At 41.3% G+C, this 22,332-nt stretch overlaps 3 protein-coding genes across 4 annotated transcripts; 1 reads left to right on the plus strand and 2 right to left on the minus strand.

The window, feature by feature from the left end:
• Positions 1-2,214: 2,214 nt before the first annotated feature.
• Positions 2,215-5,778, minus strand: hbegfa (heparin-binding EGF-like growth factor a). The gene is made up of 6 exons (XM_041048954.1): positions 5,497-5,778; positions 4,447-4,695; positions 4,121-4,319; positions 3,871-4,023; positions 3,636-3,722; positions 2,215-3,509 (listed from the first exon to the last, which is right to left on the minus strand). Exons 1-5 carry the CDS (start codon positions 5,537-5,539, stop codon positions 3,650-3,652), a joined length of 717 nt encoding a protein of 238 aa, XP_040904888.1. The 5' UTR covers positions 5,540-5,778; the 3' UTR covers positions 2,215-3,509; positions 3,636-3,649.
• Positions 5,779-8,004: 2,226 nt separating this feature from the next.
• Positions 8,005-14,152, plus strand: rufy1 (RUN and FYVE domain containing 1). Its single transcript, XM_041048951.1, has 17 exons — positions 8,005-8,348; positions 8,654-8,833; positions 8,944-9,061; positions 9,148-9,249; positions 9,392-9,515; positions 9,624-9,685; positions 9,862-9,997; positions 10,120-10,221; positions 10,300-10,416; positions 10,740-10,907; positions 10,995-11,092; positions 11,184-11,303; positions 12,223-12,352; positions 12,737-12,831; positions 12,928-12,976; positions 13,068-13,145; positions 13,242-14,152. The coding sequence occupies exons 1-17, from the start codon at positions 8,018-8,020 to the stop codon at positions 13,383-13,385; spliced, it is 2,154 nt and encodes a 717-aa protein (XP_040904885.1). The 5' UTR covers positions 8,005-8,017; the 3' UTR covers positions 13,386-14,152.
• A 538-nt stretch (positions 14,153-14,690) lies between these two features.
• Positions 14,691-20,013, minus strand: hnrnph1 (heterogeneous nuclear ribonucleoprotein H1). Of its 2 annotated transcripts, none has more exons than XM_041048952.1 (11): positions 19,921-20,013; positions 18,687-18,783; positions 18,438-18,593; positions 18,192-18,335; positions 17,103-17,241; positions 16,163-16,341; positions 15,868-15,980; positions 15,613-15,748; positions 15,440-15,523; positions 15,215-15,307; positions 14,691-14,964 (listed from the first exon to the last, which is right to left on the minus strand). In XM_041048952.1, the coding sequence occupies exons 2-11, from the start codon at positions 18,766-18,768 to the stop codon at positions 14,864-14,866; spliced, it is 1,227 nt and encodes a 408-aa protein (XP_040904886.1). In that variant the 5' UTR covers positions 18,769-18,783; positions 19,921-20,013; the 3' UTR covers positions 14,691-14,863. The 2 variants fall into 2 exon arrangements, with proteins under 2 accessions (XP_040904886.1, XP_040904887.1); XM_041048953.1 differs by having other exon boundaries at positions 14,691-14,968.
• Between the last annotated feature and the right edge of the window lie 2,319 nt (positions 20,014-22,332).

The following is a 22,332-nucleotide window of genomic DNA, read 5'->3' on the forward strand; positions in this document are numbered from 1 at the left end:
ATGTGCTTTTGAAAATACACATACACGTTCATGCGTGCTGCACATGAAATCTGGTGACAAAAGCAGAGGGAAAAATTAGGTACATTTTTTTTGTAATTGAGAAACTACAGTCATCAGCATATTGTTGCTCTTCCTGAACACCAAATATCACCAAAACATCAACTTTTCACACGTTAATAAGAATAGTTTGGTGTTTATCTTTGCGACAATGTGTTTTTCAGACTTCGCAGTCTGTTTTTTAATTATTTATTTAGTTAAAATGAGAACCACTGCAACTTCAACCATCAAAGTCTGTTTACGGGCCTTAGGGAGTACAGTATATGGATTGAAATTGCCTGAAATAATGTAATGTGAGTCAGTGTCAGTTGGAGTGAAGACTATGAGTTTGAAAATGAAACAAATCTAGGAGGGCGGAGTTAGATGGAAGTGAACTGTCCAAACGTCTGTAGCCTTGTCAAAGTTACATTAGCAGCGACTAGCAGAAACAGTCGATTTAAGTCCAACAATGTTATAGTTACAATGAGAATTTACTCAGTCCACAAGGGAACGTCATCTTTCTGTCTATCTGAAAAATTATCATTATAAATATATAATTATTAAAACCACCAAAAGGGGACACATAATTTTCACTGGATATTCTATAATACTCTGTATTTTTGCAAACCTGCTTGTCTCAAATGGCCCCTTGATGGACAAATACAGTAAATGAATTTCATTGAACGAATCTGCCATGCAGCGAGTGCATATGTGCATGCATTTTCTTGAGAAAGCTGAATGCTCAACTACTGTTTTTCAGTTACTCAACAAATGGTATGAGGAGTGCTGAGTCCTGAATCAGGTACCACACCCTTATGGTTCAGCTGAACATCTGTCTTTAACTACCATCCCCCAGTGTGAGCACATGAGTCTGACAGTATCTTGTTTATTCAGTATATATAGAAAGTATGGGAATCAAACCCACAAACAGTGTTGAAAACGATCTCATAGCAAACATGTAAACACTGCTGTTTTGCTGTGGATTTTTGCTTGTAATGGTTCGGTTAACCCCTGTAACCCACACAGACACAGCACCAAGGCATTACCCTACCACATTCCCACTCACACTCACACTCACACACACACGCACACAGTGTCGGTGTAACAACATCCGTGTAGGAGGTGACTTCAAGGGGTGACTAACGTTTGGCTGGGCCTCAGCCTGCCTTTGAGCCCAGCTGGATCTTTTGACTATCCTTATGCCTATTAAATCTGTGTGTAGCATACATGACAGCATTGTTGCATCCTGCTAGTATTTGCCCTATGTGGTCTCTCTGAACTCTGTGGCTTTCAGGGCTGGTCGAGGTCTCAGATGTTACAGTTGGTGGGTTGTCTTTGAACATGACATCTGTTGGCTGTGTGAGTAATGGTGTGTGGTGCTGTGGCGCGATGTGTTGTGGCTGAACATCAGGTGTTCCCTGGCCTATACACCGCACATCTGTTCCTCGTGGCCCAGTACATACACACAGCGGTAAGTGAGTCCTGACCGCACTCAGCATGATTGATCTGTCAGTGAGACCTATAATACTGTTGTCAACACACGGAGCTCATAATGTCTTCGTTTGACATTTGCTCTAATGAGAAAGGCCTCTGAGAAACATTAGTTTAGCAAGAATAATTTGTTTAGTTATACAATTACAAAAAAAAAAAAGATGATTAGATGTTGGTATCTACATTACACGGCCTACGCAGATTTAAACATAAAGTGGGAAGTCACTGACTAAAAATATTTGCCTTTTGAGCACTGAACATGACAGCACCAGTGGCCAGGATACAGGTGCTTTGGTTAAAAGCGGTCGCTCTCACGTCAGGGACAGGAAATAAAAATATTATGTTTACTATAATGGGCCAAAAGAACACACGGGTGTTATCATTATCCAGACCGGCCATTTTAAAATATCACATTAATGTCTGACTCAGGAAGCCAATCAAAGAGCCAAAATAAACCTGACCTTACTTAACTGATCTTTCAGTGCAACATTTGAGACCCCTATTAATGCCAAGACCATGGTGTGATAGTCAGGTATTCATATCTGCAGTCAGATGAAATAAAGGATATGAGTCAAAAAATCTGAGGATCTTTTTTCTTTTTATTATTTTCATTTGAAAAAAAAGATCACAAATAAAAATCACTTCAAAACCGCAGGACAGGATTTGAAAGGGTGGAACACTTTCACATTTCTTTTTTTTTTTTCTTTTTCTTTTTTCTTTTTTTTTTTTTTTTTTGCTTTACAGCTTAACTCAGATCTGAGGGAGTTTTTCCTATGATGATAAGACAACATGACAGTACAATATATTTATACCAAATTCTTGCTACAGTACATTTTATATTTGACTCCCTTTTAAAAGTTTTTTAGCAATACAGACACTGAGTGCACAGTTTTTATGTTGCCTATAATCAATACACAGCCAGCGGACTGTCTCAAAATGACTTAACACTGACTCATAACACTAAGCCCAGTGCGGCCTAAAGATCCCCGAACCTGCAGGATACATTTGGGTGGGGAAAGTGAAAGAGCAGGGCTCATCCCTCACTCATTACCATCACTAATGTGCCTTTGAGCAAGGCCCTGAACCTCCCACACCTGCTACAGTGGAGCCACTTCGGGGCTGCCAGATTGGAACTGGTTGTACTGGGCAGTTTCCAGGTGTGAACGTATATAACTGTGTGAGTGTGAGCTGGGTGTTCCTGAAAAGCATTGCTTTCATTGAAACCACCCTGAATAATAAAAAATGAAAAAAAAAATCATGTCTATTCAATGATCAATTTATTAATCACAGTGCGATTGATCATCTACTGAGTGCCAGAATTAAAGCCAGAAATCAGATACTTATGCATCATAGCTCTTTTCATGAAATACTTAATATCTTAAGGACCTTCTGCATCATTGGCTTTTCTGTTTCATAAATAAATATTGTCCAATAAGAAATATAAAAACAACTGTAACATCATTATTGCAAAAACTGCTGAAGGTGGTTAAAAATCTCTATAAATACAGTTAGCTTAAATAAATAAATTAGAATTATAAATATTCCGTTTTCTGTACAGAAAAAAAGATGGACTTTTTTCCATCTTCCAAAATCCAGGTTGAGCTCTCATTGTTTAAAAAAAAAAAACCAAAAACATTTCTTTTCTGGTTCAGTTCAGTCTGAGACGATTTTTCTTTTCACACAGTCAAGAAGCAGCACAGAGTCTAGACTTGTCCCTCCTTCTTCTTCGCGTTCTTTCGTGTTCATCCCCTCACGCCTGTCACGCCTCCACTCCATCCTTTGGGCCATTTAGTATTCCAGTATCAGACGGCCCGTTTACTTCTGAGGTCTACAGGAATACGTTCATCTGAAGGCCCAGAGAAGACCCACGCAGACAACACCCTCTGTTCCCTTTCTTCATGTACGTTCCTTTTTCCTGTAGAACCTCCTTTCCTGGTTCACTTCTCTTTTTCTATTTTGAGGTAGAATTTCTGCATCTTTGCCTAAGATAAAAAAAAAAAAGAGAAACAAAGGCAATGAACAAAACCGCATTTCATTCAGGCAATAAAGAAGAAGAAGAAAAATGCTTTTCAATGTATGTGTTTGTAGCCCTGTTACTCACTACTCACCGCTCTTTGTCACTTCAGTGGTTGGGCGCTAAACCTAGTTTGACCTTCTCTTCGTTCTCTACCTCATACGCTCCCCGCTTGTGAAACCTGTAACACACAAAAGAAAAGGAGCTTGTTGAGACTATTTTCTGTGTCTATGTCATTATCTTTAGCCAAGTCTCTAAAAAAAGACCTCTAACTGTATGTGTATGGTTGTGAGGGTGTGTTTGTATGTGTCTATGTGTGTTTTACTCACCTGAGCATTAATAAAAGGCCTATGATGATGAGGCAGACGGACGACAGCACCACCGCCACCACGGCCAGAGCTGTGGTCCGGTTGTAGCCCTCAGGGGACTGCACAGGCAGCGTGATGAACTCACACCTTTCACCGGAGTAATTCGGGTGGCACCTGCAGACGGGACAGAAAGAGAATCGGTTGAGAGGTTAATCATTCAGTGGATGGTTCACTTCTTGAATAGAGGAGGTGGTGGAGAGCTCATACTTACACACAGGATGGGGCGCGGATATCCCTCAGGTAATGGCAGGTGCCGTGGATGCAGAAATCCTTATACTTCTTCAGGCATGGATTCCTCTTCTTTCCCTTGCCCTTTGCCCTCTTCCTTCCCTTCCCTCTCCTTCTCTTTCCCTCAGGGCTTTCGGTTTCCAGGATGGTAGACGGGTCTTTGGGTTTGCTTGACATGGCAACTAAAAACCAAAAACAGAGCAAAAAGAAAAAGGATTACATTTCATCGTCTTTGTTAAGGAAGCATGTAAAAATTGAATTACAACAGTGGTGAGAAATTTGAGACAGTGACTAAAGTGACTGCTGTACCTCGTGGCAGTTCTAGTTCATAGTCTCCAGACATGCCGTCCTCATACTCGTCTTCATAGTAGTATTCGTCATCGTACTCCTCTTCCTCGCCTTGCTGACCATACTCCACTGTTGTCGCACGCATGCCTCTGCTCTCATCCTCTGCCCTCCTGTCTTTGGTCGTGTCCAAAAAGCTGATAACGGCTGTGTGCTGCTGCCTGTCGCTCTCATACCTGTCAACTGCGGCACCACCGGCCAGTCTGGACACCACTGTAAGAGAGGAAAAAAACAGAGCATTTAAAATGGCACATTTTGCATGTAAGTTTGGTTTGACAGAACAGACCTCCGAGACAGATCAGAAACTCCTCCTCTAGGGGACAATCAGTGAACACAGGTTTGTGTGCCAAGGTGGGCGGACCTCTACTACGGGCAAGTTGAAACATGTTGTGCACAAGAAAGCTCCGGGCTGATTTTTGGCTTTTAGTGCAATCCCACTGATCCCTGTTAGGAAATGCACAGGCGGCACAGATGCAGAGCATGCGCTTAAGGGGGGTGGTTGGTAGCTTTTCACTGCCTTGCTCAGGAGCACTTCAGTAGAATGGAAACTGGCCACTGTTGTAGGACAGTTTAGATTTATGGAAATGAACAGTGTGTATGTGTGTGTGGGGGAAGGTGACAAATTAAAGTTGCCATATACCCTCTCTGTCTCATATACACGCACACACACACACACACACACAAAATGCATGGACAGACAGTTAGCTAATGTCAGGCAAGAATATGAGTTAAAAATAAATGTATCCAGTTACATAAAGCATGCTCTAAAATAGAGAGATGACCCCATTAGCTCCTGAATAGCATGGCATCATGAAAACCGTTGCCTTAAAGGTTATGAAGTTTACAAGACACGTTATAGCTTGATTCATGCGCGAGAGGTTTACACTAATAGCCGCGAGGAGACGGTGTCACACAGGTATTTACACGAAGGCAAATATCAAACATAATAATAATCCAACTAAAACAGACAAAGAGACACAGCTGCTGTCTCACATGAGCGCACATGAAACTTACCCAAGGCGTGAACGAGCAGGAGCACAACGCTGAAAATCCTCATGATGTCAAAACTTCCAGTGATTTTTAGTTTAAAAAAGAAAAAGAAGTAAAATGAAAAACTGATGGTCTACAAGTTGTATTCCTTCCACTTGTTCCTCTTCTAAATATTTCTTCTTTTTTTTTTTCGATGTGTTTGTATGAATGAATTCCGCCTGTTTGCGACCTCTTCGCGTTACTTGGGGAGGCAGGCGCGTCTCTGCCGTGTGAGCCTGAGAGAGGAGCGGAGGGAAAAGAGCGTCCGCTCAGAGGCACCGCGGTATTTATGGCCCTCCTCACCACGCCTACAGCACCCGCTCAGTGTGACTGAACTGGCTGCTGTGGGGTGAAAATGTGAGGGAAGATAGTCTTATACTGTACAAAGTGTGGACTTATAAAGTTAGTATAAAGTACATCGGCAGACTAAAGCAGTAATAATTGGAGTGCCCATTTTCAGTGACCTTGCTGTGGAGCTACAGTGAGGGGCCATTAAAAAAACAAAACAAAACAAAACATCTGATACATTACTGAGGTATTCATCATGTAGGAGATATAAATTTACCTACTACAAATATACTGTGACTTTTACATAGTCTTTTCATGTTGTCTTGTGTTTCTTTTCTTTATGCCTTTTATTTTGTATGTTTCTGAAATGTGCTACAGACAACAAATAATTTTGCCTCGCCTAGTATAATCTGTATCAGATCTGTGTGGAGATTGTTGATTGTTGATCTGTAAGTCCCATCCTCTTCTCAAAGCTCTGAGCTGCCTGTATTGTTCTTGTTTTTCAAAACACTGGCTCTTATTTCTGTGAGCCAGCACTATTGCTTCTCCTTGGACTGTCAGATCAAATTACTTGCCCTATTTGATTTCTCAGGATTTTCAAAAGAGTTTTAAAAGCCTTTAATCGTTTGTAGCATATTGACTTTCCTCCACTCTCTTATCTTGGCAGTGCTTGATGGATAGATGGATACATCTAGTGTTATACTTGCCAAGTCACATAAATCACAGAAACACCTGAGATAGTTAAGAAACAAAAATAACACACAACAATGTACATTTTCCCTTCTATTTATTTATTTTTATTTATTTATTTATTTTACACATCCACTCATGCTTGCAGTTTACACCATGGCTCTAGGGGTTCTGTATTGTTTAATCCAGATCCATACAGAGTACATACAGCACAGGAGACCAGTGCTTCTATAAAGCAGCCCTCACACAAATTTCAAGTGACATGATTTCAAATTGAAAAATAGGCTGGCTAGCACAACAGATAAATAACACAGACACATAATTTAAAAAATATATAATAATAACTTCACGTCCTCACGTATAATAATAACACGTATAATCTGGACTGAAGAATTTCTGTAGGCTTGTGAATAGTAAAAGCACCTTGCGAGAGTTTCCACAGGTACAAATAATGCACAGCTTGACTGCGCCCCCACGTGGTGAAAGTATGAACATGTGTAGTTAGCTATTAAGATTATATAATTCCCATATCAGTGTACAGCATGTAACATTACATAACACATCAAATAGAAAATGGTTCTCCAGATTTAAGTCTTCTAGGACATGAACTCAGCTCAGATTATTTTAATGTCTGATCAGTCTGCTCTTCAGACTGAGGCCTACAGAAGAAACTGATCTGTGACCTGTACGGAAAGTGGTGCGAAGTTATATTGACTTTGTGAATATGGTAGTAATTTTTTACAAGTAGTTCAAAGGATTCAAAGACTGAGCCCAGAGATCCTGCAGCTTTCATACCTGAGTGTAGTGTAGCTGTTGCAAAGACGACAACAAACATTTTCACTTATTGTGGACAAAAGCACAGGTGTTCCTAACAGCATTAATTGTTCTGTTATATTCAAGTGTTACAGTAAGCCATGATAGTGAGCCTAGCATTCACAACACCAGGGCCCTAAAATTGAAGCAGCTAAATGGAATTCAGCCATCCCTGGTTTTTACACCTGTAGGTTTTCTACTGTGACATGTCAGAATTTCTTCTGTAAGAAAAAGAAGGAGAAACAGGGATTGATTAACCCTCAAGTGGACCTCAGGATACAAACTGAGCAGTGGGCCCCAGTCAGGTAAAATGCAGGATTTGCCTCTAAGGCTATTTCCATTTCAGTTTATATTAATCGACTAAACAAATTACCACAAATTTATTGCTCACAGTGAACTTGGTGGCTCTGAATTGAACAGCTACTTGCTTTGTGTGATAATCCAGGTTTGACTGTCAAGTACCATTTCCAGAAAATATCACCTAGATTACACTGTATATGTGCAACTGGATGAACAGACGCAGAGGAGGCTGAAGGGATTAGACTAAAGGATTAGAACATCGACCAGTCCAGTAGGTGGCGGTAAGACACTCACGAAATAATTTACTAACCGATAAAAAAATACAAAGAAGAATAAAGCTCTTACAGCGCGCGTGATTGCGCTGGCGTGGTCACGTGAATAACCGGGGAGAGGGGAGAGGGGAGGGGGGACAAACATGGCCGACGAGGCAGGGGAAGTAAACACAGCTGTTGGGGATGGCGACGCAAAACAACAGCTAGATGAGCTCGAAGTTTCGGGAGCCGCGGCCGACGGCGAGTCCGGCGACAGCGAGGGACAGGGCACGACAGAGATGTCGACTCCGGCGGCGGCAGAGAACTCCTGGTCGGCTCCCATCCTGTCACTGGCTCGGAAGGCCACGGAGACGATTAGCAGCGGCGTGAGCTACGCTGTTGCCCCGAGAAATCCCTCTCAGGCATCCGCTGCGAGCTCCCCGACGGAGAAGGAGCCCGAAAATGATGTCAGTAGCACTACTAACAAGCTTCCAGGTAGGCTGCGACCACCTTTAACCACTGACACTCAAACTAACCCATATTAAAACACTGCAGCCAGGGTCCCTCTCTGTAACTTCCTCTTGGACATATGTTAGCTACTTGTCAGCTGTCAGGACACATGACTTCATAGGCAAAATCTGGATTTTATGGGTCAGGGAGCGTGCACAAGGTCACGCGGTTCTTTCTGGATAGTATTTATTCTGCATTTTGTGGACACGAGCTTGCACGATAAATGTTTATCTGTCTGACTTGATCCCATTTCAGTGCTTCTTTTTTTCTGTGCGTTGCATCTTTTACAGTTGTGCCCCCCAAAGACCCCATGGCAATAGAGAGATCCAACCTCCTCAGCATGATGAAGCTGAGCATCAAAGTACTAATTCAGTCCTCCTTGAGTCTGGGCAGGACGCTGGACTCTGAGTACCCTCCACTCCAGCAGTTCTTTGTTGTCCTGGAGCATTGTCTCAAACATGGCCTGAAAGGTGACACATGGTCCATGAGGCTGAACTTGTAAACATATTTTCATTTTTATTTTAAGCAATATCAGAATAAGGGCTTACAGACATTTTTTTTTCTTAATTTTTTTTTTCAGCCAAGAAATCCTTCATTGGTCAGAACAAATCCATATGGGGACCACTGGAACTGGTTGAGAAGTTGTGTCCAGAGTCTGTTAACATTGCCACAAGTGCCAGAGACCTCCCCGGCATTAAGTATGCTACTGTACACCATTTTCTAGTTGACCTACAATGCAATGCATGATTACCACCTGTTTGATTATTCTTTTACTCTCTGACAGGACTGGTTTGGGAAGAGCAAGGGCTTGGTTGCATTTAGCACTCATGCAGAAGACAGTAGCCGATTATATGAAAACTTTGCTGGACCGCAAGGACCTCCTGAGGTTAGTTAGACTGATCAGTTACATGGTTTCATTTCCAGGCAGTTTATACTTAATTGGAAACGTGTTTACATGTCAGTTCACTGATTATTTACCACCCTTAAAGTTTATGCTTTCTACTTCTGTCTCTTTTTCAATCTCCTAGTGAGTTTTATGACTCTGGAGCATTGATGATGGAGGAGGAGGGGGCGGTGATGGGTGGACTCCTGGTGGGCCTCAATGTAATTGATGCAAACCTCTGTATTAAAGGGGAGGATCTTGATTCTCAGGTGACAGGATTTGTTTGCCTACACATCCCAGCAATCACACACCTCATCTCCTCGTTGAGAACCCAGTTGATCGGGATACACAGTGATCAGTTTCTCTTCCCCATTTAGGTGGGAGTCATTGACTTCTCCCTTTACCTGAAGGATCCAGCCAACAGTGAGGCTCCAAAAGAGTGAGTGCCTGCTTTCAGATGGACTGAACATCTCACCCACTCTGCTGCCCTTTATGTTTTGAGCTGCTCTGTGTTGTTATTTTAGTTTTAGCCCCTGACATTATATATAATCACATAATCATTTGATTCCAAACAAACCTAATACAGTCTCAACCCCTCCACTTTTTCTCTTTTAGTGATACTAAGATGACAGCCATATTAGATCAGAAGCACTACATTGAGGAGTTAAATCGTCATCTAAGTGGCACCGTCACTGACCTTCAGGCTAAGATGGACTCTCTAGAGAAGACCAACAGCAAGCTTGTAGAGGAGGTCAGAAGAACTCTGTGTGAACAGCTGTGTGATTGTTGTAAACGCGGTCATCTGTGTGCACTGGGTGTGTTTCACTTGACTGACAAATATGTGCTTTTTTTTGTTTTTTTTCTTTTCCTCAGCTGACGGCAGCGACAGACAGAATCAACTCCCTGCGGGAAGAACAGGAACGGCTAAGAGAAGAGAACGAGTCAATCTTGCAGTCTAGCCAGAAGAAGGAAGAGGTCAGAGAAGTTAACTGCATGTAAATCACACCACAACTGAAAAGTACACAAAACCATATGATGTGTTTGCTTTTTCAGGCAGCCCTTCAGGACAGCCAGGTGGAGCTGGAGACGTACAAACAGACCAGACAAGGTCTGGATGAGATGTACAGTGTGGTGTGGAAGCAGTACAAGGAGGAAAAGCACATTCGCCAGGTCAGATATCAATATGGCATGAGGACTAGAATATAACATGCATGTAGTATTAAAAGGTGACTCAGCTGCTCTGTGTTGCTTTCTGAGAGGATGTGGTAAAGGATGCAGATCCTTGTTGGGTGTGACGTTGTCTGAAATGAAGTACAAACAGTCTTGACACTGTTGTCACCACATAATTAGACAGAAATCAGCAGTGAGACTTCTGGGCGAGTGTTGAACTGTCACTCATTGTCTTGTTAACAGAGACTTTATCTTGTCTAGTGTTAGATGTGCTGATTAGACTCTTCTCATGCCTTTTGTGTGCTTGCAATGTGTGGTGTTAGGAGCTGGAGCGAGAGTTGGAGCTGCAGGTGGGGTTAAAGCAGGAGATGGAGGTGGCCATGAAGTTGCTGGAGAAAGACACGCATGAGAAGCAGGACACGCTGGCAGCCCTGAGGCTCCAGCTCGACCAAGTCAAGTCTCTTAACCTGCAAATGTTCCACAAAGCTCAGGTATGACAAACATAAACACACCTTTTCTTTCTCTTGCACGCACACCCAAACAGAACACATGTTTATACAGCTTATGTGGCTCCTTAGGACTCCGAACGAGAAGCGGAAAAAAAGCATGCGGAGGCTGTGCAGCTGGAGCAGAAGATGAATGAAATGGAGAAAGCAATGATGGAGCTGGAACAGAGGTAAGTGTTGTGCATGTATGAGTTTCTATGTGTTAAAAATGATATTACCTTAAATTGATATTCTTCTTTTTTGGTCCTTTGTGTGTCACAGACTGCAGAACTCAGAGCGAGAGCGCAAACAGAGCGACCAGTCAGACAAAGACATGAGGCTGGAGCTGGAAGGAAAAGTGGATGCTTTTGAGAAACAACTTACTGACCTGGATACACTAAGGTTACACTAAAGAAGCACACGGCTGGGGAAAAAATAAAGTTGAAGTAGCATAAGTTCACAGCGCATTAGATGGGTTCAGAGGACACATCATATCAGTTCTAACTGAAGTTGATTGGTAGGAGGAGTGAACCACTGAAGGACCTGTCCCTGAATGCCAACAGCATGTCCAAGAAGGACTGCGTTGCAGGCAGCCCAGAGATCTAAGACAATTAAAATATTGTAATTTTAATAACACTGTTACAGATTGGTTAGCAATTATTAGGAACAGACGGATCTAAGTTAGGTTTGTTGATCAGAGGGTGAATGACATCATGTTTAAAGCAAGCTGAGACATAATTATTGACCAGGGAGCGATTAATGATTAATAAAATCCTTCCTTAAGTAGACGTGAGGGAACAATGTCTAAGGGACGTGTACTAGGTTTTATATATGAGATAATGTGTATCAGAAAGGAGTGAGAAATGGGTTCAGCTTTGATTTTTGCTCTTCTAACTTTATGCTTCCTTCCCATCTTGATTTCAACAATGATACCTGCAAAGTGTAACAAGACTCATGTACTTACATGAAAACAAAATAAATATGTCTAGAAAAATCAGTCAGAATTAATACGAGTGCAGTACAAATTCACTGTCAGTATCTGTATCTGAGAAAAAGTCAGTTACTGGTTCCTGTGAAGTTAAATTTTAATAGGATACAAGCAAAGTTTTTTACTTGAGTAAATCAAAATTTTAAACCAACTGGAAGTTAATTTTGTCAGTCCTATTAAAGTCTTCAGTAAATCTCTTCATATATTAAGCATAAAAAAAACAAAGTTGATGTTTAACAGTTCTTATTTTGATAAAGCCTTTTATTTTGTAGTCGTACATGCACGCTGGCTGATACTGAACTTAAACAATACTATGTCCTCTTCTGTGCACAGGCTGGGTTTGGAGAATGAGCTGCGCAATGAGAGGGAACAGAGACAGAGTCTGCAAAAAGCTCTCCAGAGGGAACAGGACAACAGCATCGAGCTCCGGACACAGCTGCAACAACTCCAGGGCCTGCACGTGGTCAGTGTCACACGCAGCGAGCGATCCGTTTAACTTTTGAAATGATGAAAAACTGTTATACTGTAGTAACCAGAGGATTCATATGTAGTTTAGAAAATTGATTATGCAGAATTCTTCATCAGTATGTGTAGTTTTAATTTTAATTTTCAGAAATGAACTGAGAGCATATAAAATATGACCAGACAGGCACAAAATAGCCACTTTAAATATATGTAAGTGCTTCTTTTTCATAGCTGACAGGTTCACTTTAATTCTGAGGCTAATTGGTGAAACGGCCTCAGCAAAACATTGTTCAAGGTGGTGTGAGCAAATACTGAATGATACCGTAGAGTGTTTATGTTATGTTATGTTATGGTGCTCGTTTCCTGTGACTTGATGGTGCAGGAGCTGCAGGATTTGAAGCAGGAGAAGCAGCAGCTGCAGCAGAAGTGTGAGCAGCAGGAACAGGCTCTACAGGAGATGGGACTGCATCTCAGCCAGTCAGTACCTTTGACTTTGCTATGTTGTTCCTTATCAGTTAACACAAAGTCATGTCAGGTGGTTTTATTTTTATGTTACGTTCATCTCTGTCAAAGGTCTAAACTCAAGATGGAGGACTTCAAGGAGGTCAACAAAGCCCTGAAGGTAAAATGTGTAGGAGTTATGAATGGGGTGCTGCTATTATCAATGCTGTAAAACATCATGAGAAACCATTCATGTCCACTGCTCCCTTTAGGGCCACGCTTGGCTGAAAGATGATGAAGCCACTCAATGCAAGCAGTGCCAGAAGGAGTTCTCCATCTCACGCAGAAAGGTAGCCTCCTTTTTCCCCTGCATTTCATTTATACTTCTTCTTTAATATGGATCAGCACAGAAATTTAATCAAGTGGTGCATTATTTGTGTTTGCAGCACCACTGCAGAAACTGTGGAGACATCTACTGCAACAGTTGCTCCAGCAATGAGCTGGCCCTACCTTCCTACCCTCGGCCCGTGCGGGTGTGCGACATGTGCCACTCCCTCCTGCTGCAGAGAAGCTCCTCCACAGGTTCCTGACAAAACACCTACAAACACCTAAATGTTTCTACAAGAGCTTTCTACTAAACACACTCTACACACGCTCATCCACTATGATTTTTTTTTTTTAACGTTTAACAAAAAAATGTCATCAAATCTTAGGGAAATGTGATTTGATGTTTAATTTCCACTGTTACCTGAAATTCAGGAACATTAGCCTGTGTATGCATTAAAGAAGGGGCCACCTTTTAACATTGACGGGCTAATGTGGCTTATGGAGACTGGTGAGGAGACTTGACTTTGCTCAGAGGATGATACAGTTTTTGGATATTTATGTGATCAGTGTTTCTTTGGGCTGGAATAACATCAGTTTGATTATTTGGTACTCACCTGATAAACTGACTGATTTTAATGTATGTAGTTCAGTGGACACAGGTTATGTTGAGGTCTCATCAAGGTTACGCTTGGTTTTCAGCTTTTGTTGAGAATAATTGCTGGTAGCTGGTTTATCGAGAACGTGCGTACTCCACTTTATATTGATATTGTTTGACTTGTCATGCATCTTCTCTAACAATTTTTACAGCTATGGTTCCACTCCTGGATTAATGCTAAATTGTGTAAATGACTGTAGAATGTTAACAAAAATCGAACTATTTTAGAATGTATAATAACTACAGGGTTTTGTGGATTGTGTCAACTGCTACAAAGCCATTTTCATAATTAATTTGGAAATGGTGACCAAAAGTTTTTTTATCTAGATATTTGATAAACAAATAAAGCCGCCTGTTTTGCAATGCTTGTTTCAATTCGATATTCCAGACTAGTTTATTCACTTTGTGCACAGGAAATACAAATAGCATTTGAAGCAGTAGAAACCTTCATGTCAGCAGATTTGAAATTCACTTTCCATCAATATAGCCCTCATACAGGAAAAACTGCTCTATCAACAGTCACACCTTGGTAAAACAAAACATGCTCTGACCATGTGAAGTCTCAGGTTCAGATTAACATTTTAACTGGAATAAAAAAAAAAAAAGAAAAAAAAAAAAGGCAAAACGCTATGTAGAAGATGAAACAAGTTCTGAACATCATAAGATACCAGACACTTGATTTCTTGTTCATGCACTCAAGACATTGAAAATTATGTTAAAGCCACCAGCAAAGGATGAGTTAACCTTGAGGAACAGCCAGGTGTTTGGAGAACGATAACAAAAATGGCACACTTCCTGGTAGTGAAAACTTAAAGCACATTTTCTGTGATGTGTGAAGTCTGTGAGGAATGGGGAAGACAAACAGCGTTTCTGACACACTTTTTGTGATACCACATGATCTGACTTCTTTCTGAAGATCATCCACTTAAAAAAAAAAAAAAAAAAAAGAAAATATACAAACCCTACCGCTCGCAACCTCACCTGACCCTACCCTATGTTTAATAGGTGAGACTTGCATTTCCAGTCCATCCAGCAAAATGCTGAGTTTAAAAAAACACATCAAATTAAGGGGGAAAATTATTTTTTTTACATTCCCCATCCCCCTCCCAGTCCGTTCATAGAGCCTCTGCTTCCTCCTCCTCCACCGCCGCCGCCGTAGTAACTGCTTCCCATTCCGCCCTGGTTACCTAACAAGAGAGAGAGAATACACACTATAGGACCGGGGAGTTCATCAAAGAGTCATACACAGAAAAACAACATGCTGCATTTCTGTCCTTCAAAAAAAAAAAACTAGCCACGTTTTGTTGTAAAGGCACAAAATTAGCCTGGTATACAGCACAGCTTCAGTGCATCAATCGAGGGCCCTGAGAGAAGGAAAGGTTTAGTAGTTTAGGGTGGATGTTGGAAGAAACCTATTACAACAGAGCTGACACTCACTATAGTCACTGTAGCCGCCCATGTTTCCTTGGCTGCTGTATCCACCAGAGTACCCTGAGCTCAGCTGGCCACCGCTGTAAGACGACTGGTTCCCTGTGGAGAGGACAAAACACATCAGGTGTCAGGGGACAGTAAGACAGCAAAAATAAATAAATAAATAGAGTAATAGAGATAAAATAAACAACAGAGGCCACTAGTCTCAAGACCTCCATTAGCAACACTCACCCATGCCACCCATCATCTGGCTGCCGTAGGCTCCATTACTGCCACCTGCTGTTGAGTTCAAAAACAGCTCCACGTAGCGGTGCTCTGAGAGCGAGAGAGAAAGAGACTGTGAACCTCATTATGAACAGGTCGGTGCAGAGTGGAAGTGATAAAGTCACTTGTTTTAAACTCACGCATATTTGCTTTGTCTTTGGACATGGCTGCGACGGCATCCTCGTGCGTTGCAAACTCTACGTCGGCCTCCCCCGTTACTCTGCCGTCTGGGCCGATCTCAATATGGACCCGCACTGGATTCAGCGGTGAGAAGAACTAAGAAATACAAAAAAAAGGGGGGAAACATTAACTTATATTAGTGTACGTTTGTAATATGGACTAAGCACAATGAAATTTAACAGCCCAGCTGTTTAGCTGTGATTCCTCTGCCTTACATTGTAGATGTCTGTCTCTGTGGCTCTGTATGGCAGGCCCCTCATGTGGACACAGTGGCCTGTTGTGCTCTGGAAGGAAGATCCGCCATCTCCATACCGTCCATCCGATACTCCTGAATATACATCATGAAGATTAACACAAGGTCTTTAGGACTTTACATCCTAATCTTATTACTTCTGTTTGTGCAGTGTTAGCATGAAGGGGCAGGGGGGGCGAGTGATTATTTAAAACAGCGGCACAGGTTAATGTCACCAAATCTGATTTCACTTTCACTTCCGTCCATGTGACACCCACCTCCTCCGTAGCCTCCGCGGCGCATTCTGTCATAAGATCCCCCTCGGCCCATCATGTTGTAGCCACGACCACCAGAGGGCCGGTCGTAGGGGCCAGGTCTCTGCATGCCCATGGGCTTCCGCTGGGGTTCATAATGGGTCCGCACCTCAGCGCGGCTACTCTTGAAGATCTCAATGTACCTAAGAGCATAGAGATACCACAGTGAGGGCATAGGGAATGGATCAAGACCGCATCTGTTCAATACTGATGAAACTGGGCTATGTAGATGCTGTCATGGTGTAGTCCGTAGGTAGTAATATCTTTTGAGTACTTAATGCTAGTTGTTAAAGAAACAGATTCAAAGAACAACTTATTAACTGAGTTGAAAAAAGGAAGCTGTCCAAATTCATGAGGGGCTTAATGGCTTTTACACTTTTCTTATGGTACCTCGAGTGATTTACAGATCTGATTCAGTGTGTTGTAATAGAACGTCCTGTGCCCTTGCCATGACAGCAATTGTCCTGATTTTAGAGGGACAGAGAGGGCTCCAGCCCTTCTGCAACCCACTCTAAGCATTACCTGTGACAGTGGGCTCCAGATCCTTGTGTACAGTGGCCCTCTGATTTTACCACCAGGGAGACTCCTTACCAGTTATCAGCCTTGGACTCATGTTTAGTGCTGAGACACCATCTGTTCTCAAAATTAGGCATGGGCTCCAATTCGGGGTGCGTCTCTTATTTTTTAATGGTGGCCGAGCACTAATCTTCCCATTGAACATTGTGAATGTGTGGCATTGTTGGATCTACCGTGGTAATTAAGAGTGTATGTTTGTGGTAAATATTACAAAAAGGCTTTAAAAAGCTAAGACTAAAGTAGTGTCAGTTTTGCATTTTGTTCAGATGTTGAAGGTGCACACCATAAGAAAAGCAACTTATCCAGCCAACCAACCAACCATCCCCACCTGTGCCCTATTCTTTCCTTGTGTTTCTTTAGAGCCTTTTCAGCTATATCCTGTGAAGCAAACTGCACGAAGGCCTCCCCCGTACTCCTCCCCTGGATGTCCACCGGCAATGTTATCCCATTTGGCACGATTTCCAACCCTTCAACCCAAGGACAGATAACCCCAGCAGGGGACATATTAAATCACATGCCCAATCACAGAGAGAACTTTCTCTAAAGAGAGAGATAGAAAACTTATGGAAAACTCTATACATCATCACACATACCAGTTCAATTTTTAACCAGTGACTGGCCATTTCAACGACTTACATTTATTGTGTTTTGGGGGATAAAATAGAAATGAGAGGATAGAGGAAGAATATGGAAAAGGGCACTGTGTGGGACATCAGGCTAGTATTGGTGTGTTGATGAAGAGAGAACAAGATCCTGGCGGGTGACATGAGTTAAGTAACTGTTTGCCCATTGGGGTACGAAGCTAACATTTGTCATATACTATATTTATATAAAAGAGAAATGTATTAAAAAGACAAGGGTGTGAGAAAATGGGAAAAAGAAACTGACGCTGTGGTGAGGCACTTTCATATCAGTGATGTGTGGGACCCATTCCGTCATTAGTAAATTACCGTTAGGCATAGGCAACATGAAAATGTAACTAAGACCCAATTGAAGAAAAAAAAAAAAAAAAGAAGAAGACATGAAGTGAGCTCAAGATGGATATGATGGGCAAAGATAGGAAAAGGGTGTTCGCATAATAGATTCCTGTCCTGGAACAAAACAATGAGTATCCAAATAATTTCTCCATTTCAATTTTAACTGGCTTCCTTTTCCGACGTCATTTCCTCCCTGATCACCAATCCAAGAACATTTTATTATTCCATTAAGTAACAGGACACAGTAGGCAAAATTCATTTTCCAATGGCATAGTGACTTCTCTGTGAATCAGATGCAAGAATTAGTCGGTGTCCAAAAGAGAAAAGAAACAAGAAAAGGAAGATGGGGGGAAAAAAAAAAGTTGGAAAAAAAAAGTTTAAATTACCAACATTACTCTAAGGAAGTTTACAATAAACCGCTGAACGAGACCTATTCTTACCTGAGAAGAACTGTACAATCTCCTCTTTGCTGCAGCCAAAGGGTAGGCCTCGGAGCCGGACGAGCCCATCTCCTGCTGTTTCTGGACAGTTTGGACCAGTGTGCTTCATGACCCAGTCCATCTCAACGTTGTTGGATTTAAAAACTACACCACATGAAAGATAACAATCAGTTATCACAGCTTAACGCTAAGAGAATTACAGTGCTCATGACAAAGGAGTCATTATCTGTAAGCACTTGTACACACCCTCCACGTATCTGTGACCCATAGTTTCTCTGTCTTTCTTCACTGCAATCTTCAGGTCCTCCTCTGTCTCCAACTCGACAAATGCCTCTCCGCTGGGACGTCCCTCTCTTGTGTATGTGAAGTGGATGCCGCCTCCATTGTTGATGATTTTGCAATCTGCATTTGAAATGTATTGTTAGCAAATCATTGCTGATCACTTCAATTTACGAGGTATTCACTTAAACCCCTAAAACACATGCATACACCAACCTGAGAAAAACCTCTGTACTTCATCCACTGAGCAGGACCAAGGGAGACCCCTGATGCGTACTACATATCCCTCATCGGCCATGACTGGTCACAATCCCTAAGGAAAAATGCAACATTATTTTTCAGTCTTTAGATGTGAGAAATTAGCACAAACTACAATATAGATATCGCATTCAAATCAGAACTCATTAATGCCAGCAGAGAGAGAAAAATGGGTACAATCTTTGTCACTGTATTTCTTCCAATCAAAAACAAATTTCTGCAGTTTCTCCCATTTAATGTCTGAACACTCATATCCCGACTATTACTGCATATTTTTCGATTTCACAAGCACTTTCACTGTGTCCCAGTGATAACCTGTGCAAAATTACAGTAATTTTCATCCCAGAGGGGAATCATTAAGATATATTTGCGAAATTAATTGAAGAGTTAGTTCTCTCATACAAAGCCGCAGGTGGACCTGCGAATTATTTCCCAGAGTTAAAATACAACTTTGTCTCTACATTATAGGTTAAATATATATATCTTTCAGAAGCCGTTTTAATCTGCATTTTCTTTCAACAATGTGATGTCACTGTTTTAAGTGATCACAGTCGTCTCTGGAGTCTCTCGCATGGACCTAACGTGCGAATTAGTTGGCAGCGCCATCTTGAGGCCGTTTGACACTTCCAACCGGTAACTGCCAAATCAAAAACCTTGGTGTTGTGGCTAGTTTCTGTAAGTAAGAGTAATGTTGTCTGAAAACATAAAACGCAAGCAGCTGTCATAACTTACTTAACCCCAGGTCTCCCTGACCAAAAGTCTGAGACGACCACTTCACAAAACGCGCGAAGCCGGAGTCGGTCCCAGCTAGCCACACTACAGTGTGTAGCACTACCGATACCTACTTTCATTCGACAACATTTCTGGCGTTGAGGCGTTTCGATAAACGTTTAAGACTTCGTAGAAAACACATTATGAATTCCTAATCAATGGCCTCGTTTATTTTATACAGGGTGCGTGGCCTGCATTGCGCTCACTACCGCACCCAGACACAAGAACAAAAGCGGCCCTCTCAGCCTGCGCCATGTTATTAGCTGTTAGCTCTCAAGCTAGCATTCACTAACTAACGGCAACGTTAGTATAATAGAATCTATTATGCATACCGGTAGCTGTATTATGTTATCAGTCTCATCAAACTTTGCGTTGTGTTTTCGCAAGGCATGTTAAACGACAGCTGAGTTTATCAATTTACCTGATTCAAGCGTAGACACAACACGCCGGAGTATGTATGACCAGACCTGCGTGATGAAGCTGAAACCGTGCGCCAGGTTGCCAGAACTCCCTAACCATCCCCCTTTAAGGAACAACAAAATGACGCGCTGAACGATAGCTTCTGTCCCAAACTACAAGCTACACAATCACATTATTCAACATGGCCACATATTTTAATTACTCTCGTAACTGATATTTTTCTCTTGTTTTGTTTTTTTAAAGAATTATATGTAAAGTTTGCTAAATCTCACGTTTTATCTTGAAATTGACAGAGAGTGTGGGTTTTTGGACACACCTGGCAATCCCGGCTGAATAGCCAAGCGCCTCCGGCCGGTCTATGTCCAAGCCCAAAAATGATGACGTTGCTGCCCGAGGGCCTGGGCGGCCCGGTGGCATCCCCTGGCCTACAAACCCAAGTAACCGTGTTTACTGTAGTCAGTAATCTATAACGCTTTTCAGCTTCTCTTAAGGTGGAGTATATGTACTTTATAGGACACGTTTCACAACAAGACTAAACAAAGCCCAACAATCACAAAACATCATGACAAACACTATAAAGCCCATTTAATAAGGCACATTAACCTGCAGTAAATAGAGGAGGTACAGAGGATATTTGGGTTTTTGTGATGATGATGTTGTGTAACAGTAACCTAGTTAGCACAAGTATTTAGGTATATCATTGAAACCAGAGTACTGCGCAAACCCTGGCTGCAAGTTTTCATGAGCTCTGTAACTGAAAGATCAGCAGTTTAAAATCAGGGCACAATGAGTGAACAAGCAGCATTTGCAACCAGCTAATCCAAGATGTTGGTGTGCTAGCAGCCCAAAAGTAATAAGCAAACCAGATATTGGTCACTTGTTGAAATCATTTGGCCATCCTTCAAATTAGCATGGCACTTTATATCAACCTGCTTCAATGAAGCTATTTAGTGGCCAGTGGCAGGACACTATAAGCTCCAGGAATGAATCTGTGTATTTCTAAGAGGTAGGGAGTAACAAATTACATGAACTCAAGTAATGTAAGTATAATTATGAAGTACTGGTACTACTACTTACTAGATTTTTTCCCCCTTTTTTTGTGCTTCTTAGGTGTAATCCTAGTACACATCATTTTTGTGGGAAAAGTTCCACTTTTTCCTTTGCCACATTTTCTGATGTCTTACTTGTTACTTTGGATAAAGCCAGAATATATGATGCATTCATGTATGTTAAACTGCACAAGAGTATACAGCTAGACTTGGCACTTCATACACCATCGCCAATGTTTAAGTATTGCTTATCCATAATTAATAAATCAATAATTTCACATTCTAATACAGTCACGAGAACAACTGCTTTTGATTCCGAGGTGCATTTTAGGTAATGTATGTGTACATTACATTAGCAAACTTTCAAGTGAAGGAGTTTGACTATTTTTTATATTGCTGTATTGCTAATTATTACACAAATTTAGGATCCAAATTAATCTTCAAATTCTGGTACATGTATAAATATGAATATGAAGCACATAATGATGAAAAATTAACTTGGATGTCACACTCATCATAATTATAAAGATCATGGTTGCCTGAAATCAGTGAAGATTCAGCAAAGTTCAAACCAAATATCCATCAGGGTCCTTTTATAACCCTTTAAAATGTATTTTTTGCACCATGGGGCTACTTCAATTAAGTATGTATGCCTCATTAGTTTGAAAATAAAGTTCTTGATTTTTGTGGCTGAAGCCACAGGTGAAATGCATGTGTGTTTTGCTCAGTCACCTTAGTATACAAAATGGTTTAAAGAAAATCATGGGATTGTGTGTTACTTATTTGCAGCAAAAAGTATATGAACATGTGAAAGTAGTTGATTTTAGATAAAAAGTGTGATCTAATCTAGAGGTCATCTTTTTTCCTTGTTTTTTCTCTCTTTCACTTTTTTGTCTCATATCATGATTTCTACAAAACATCTTCCTTTATTTATTCTAGTTCTAATATTATTTTATGCTTTCTAACACATTAAAGCAGTAAGTTGCAGAATATGTAATTTGGAAGGTTAAGTCATTATTATGTAATTTAAAATCACATTAAATGAGAGATTAACATGCACTACAGGTACCAAAAATTTCTCACTGCAGTCCTTCTGTTTATGTGATTTCCCAGTAGTTTGCATTAACTAGTAGAGCTAGCTATCAGTTAAGTTGGCCTACCATGTCATGTCTTGACGTTCGTTCTACAGCCTCGTGATATTGGTAAACCTAACATGACGTTGCGGTCTCATGTTTGACGAGCATTAATGTTGACCAATTGAAAACACAGCTTTTACACGTTAAACCAATAGGATTGTCAGGATTTCCTAAAGAGGTGGTCTTTCTGAGAAACAGTGCGTATCAGGTTAGGTTGTTAGAAAGTTA

The sequence above is a fragment of the Toxotes jaculatrix genome, chromosome 10 (genome assembly GCF_017976425.1).
Source record: "Toxotes jaculatrix isolate fToxJac2 chromosome 10, fToxJac2.pri, whole genome shotgun sequence".
NCBI lineage: Eukaryota > Metazoa > Chordata > Actinopteri > Toxotidae > Toxotes > Toxotes jaculatrix.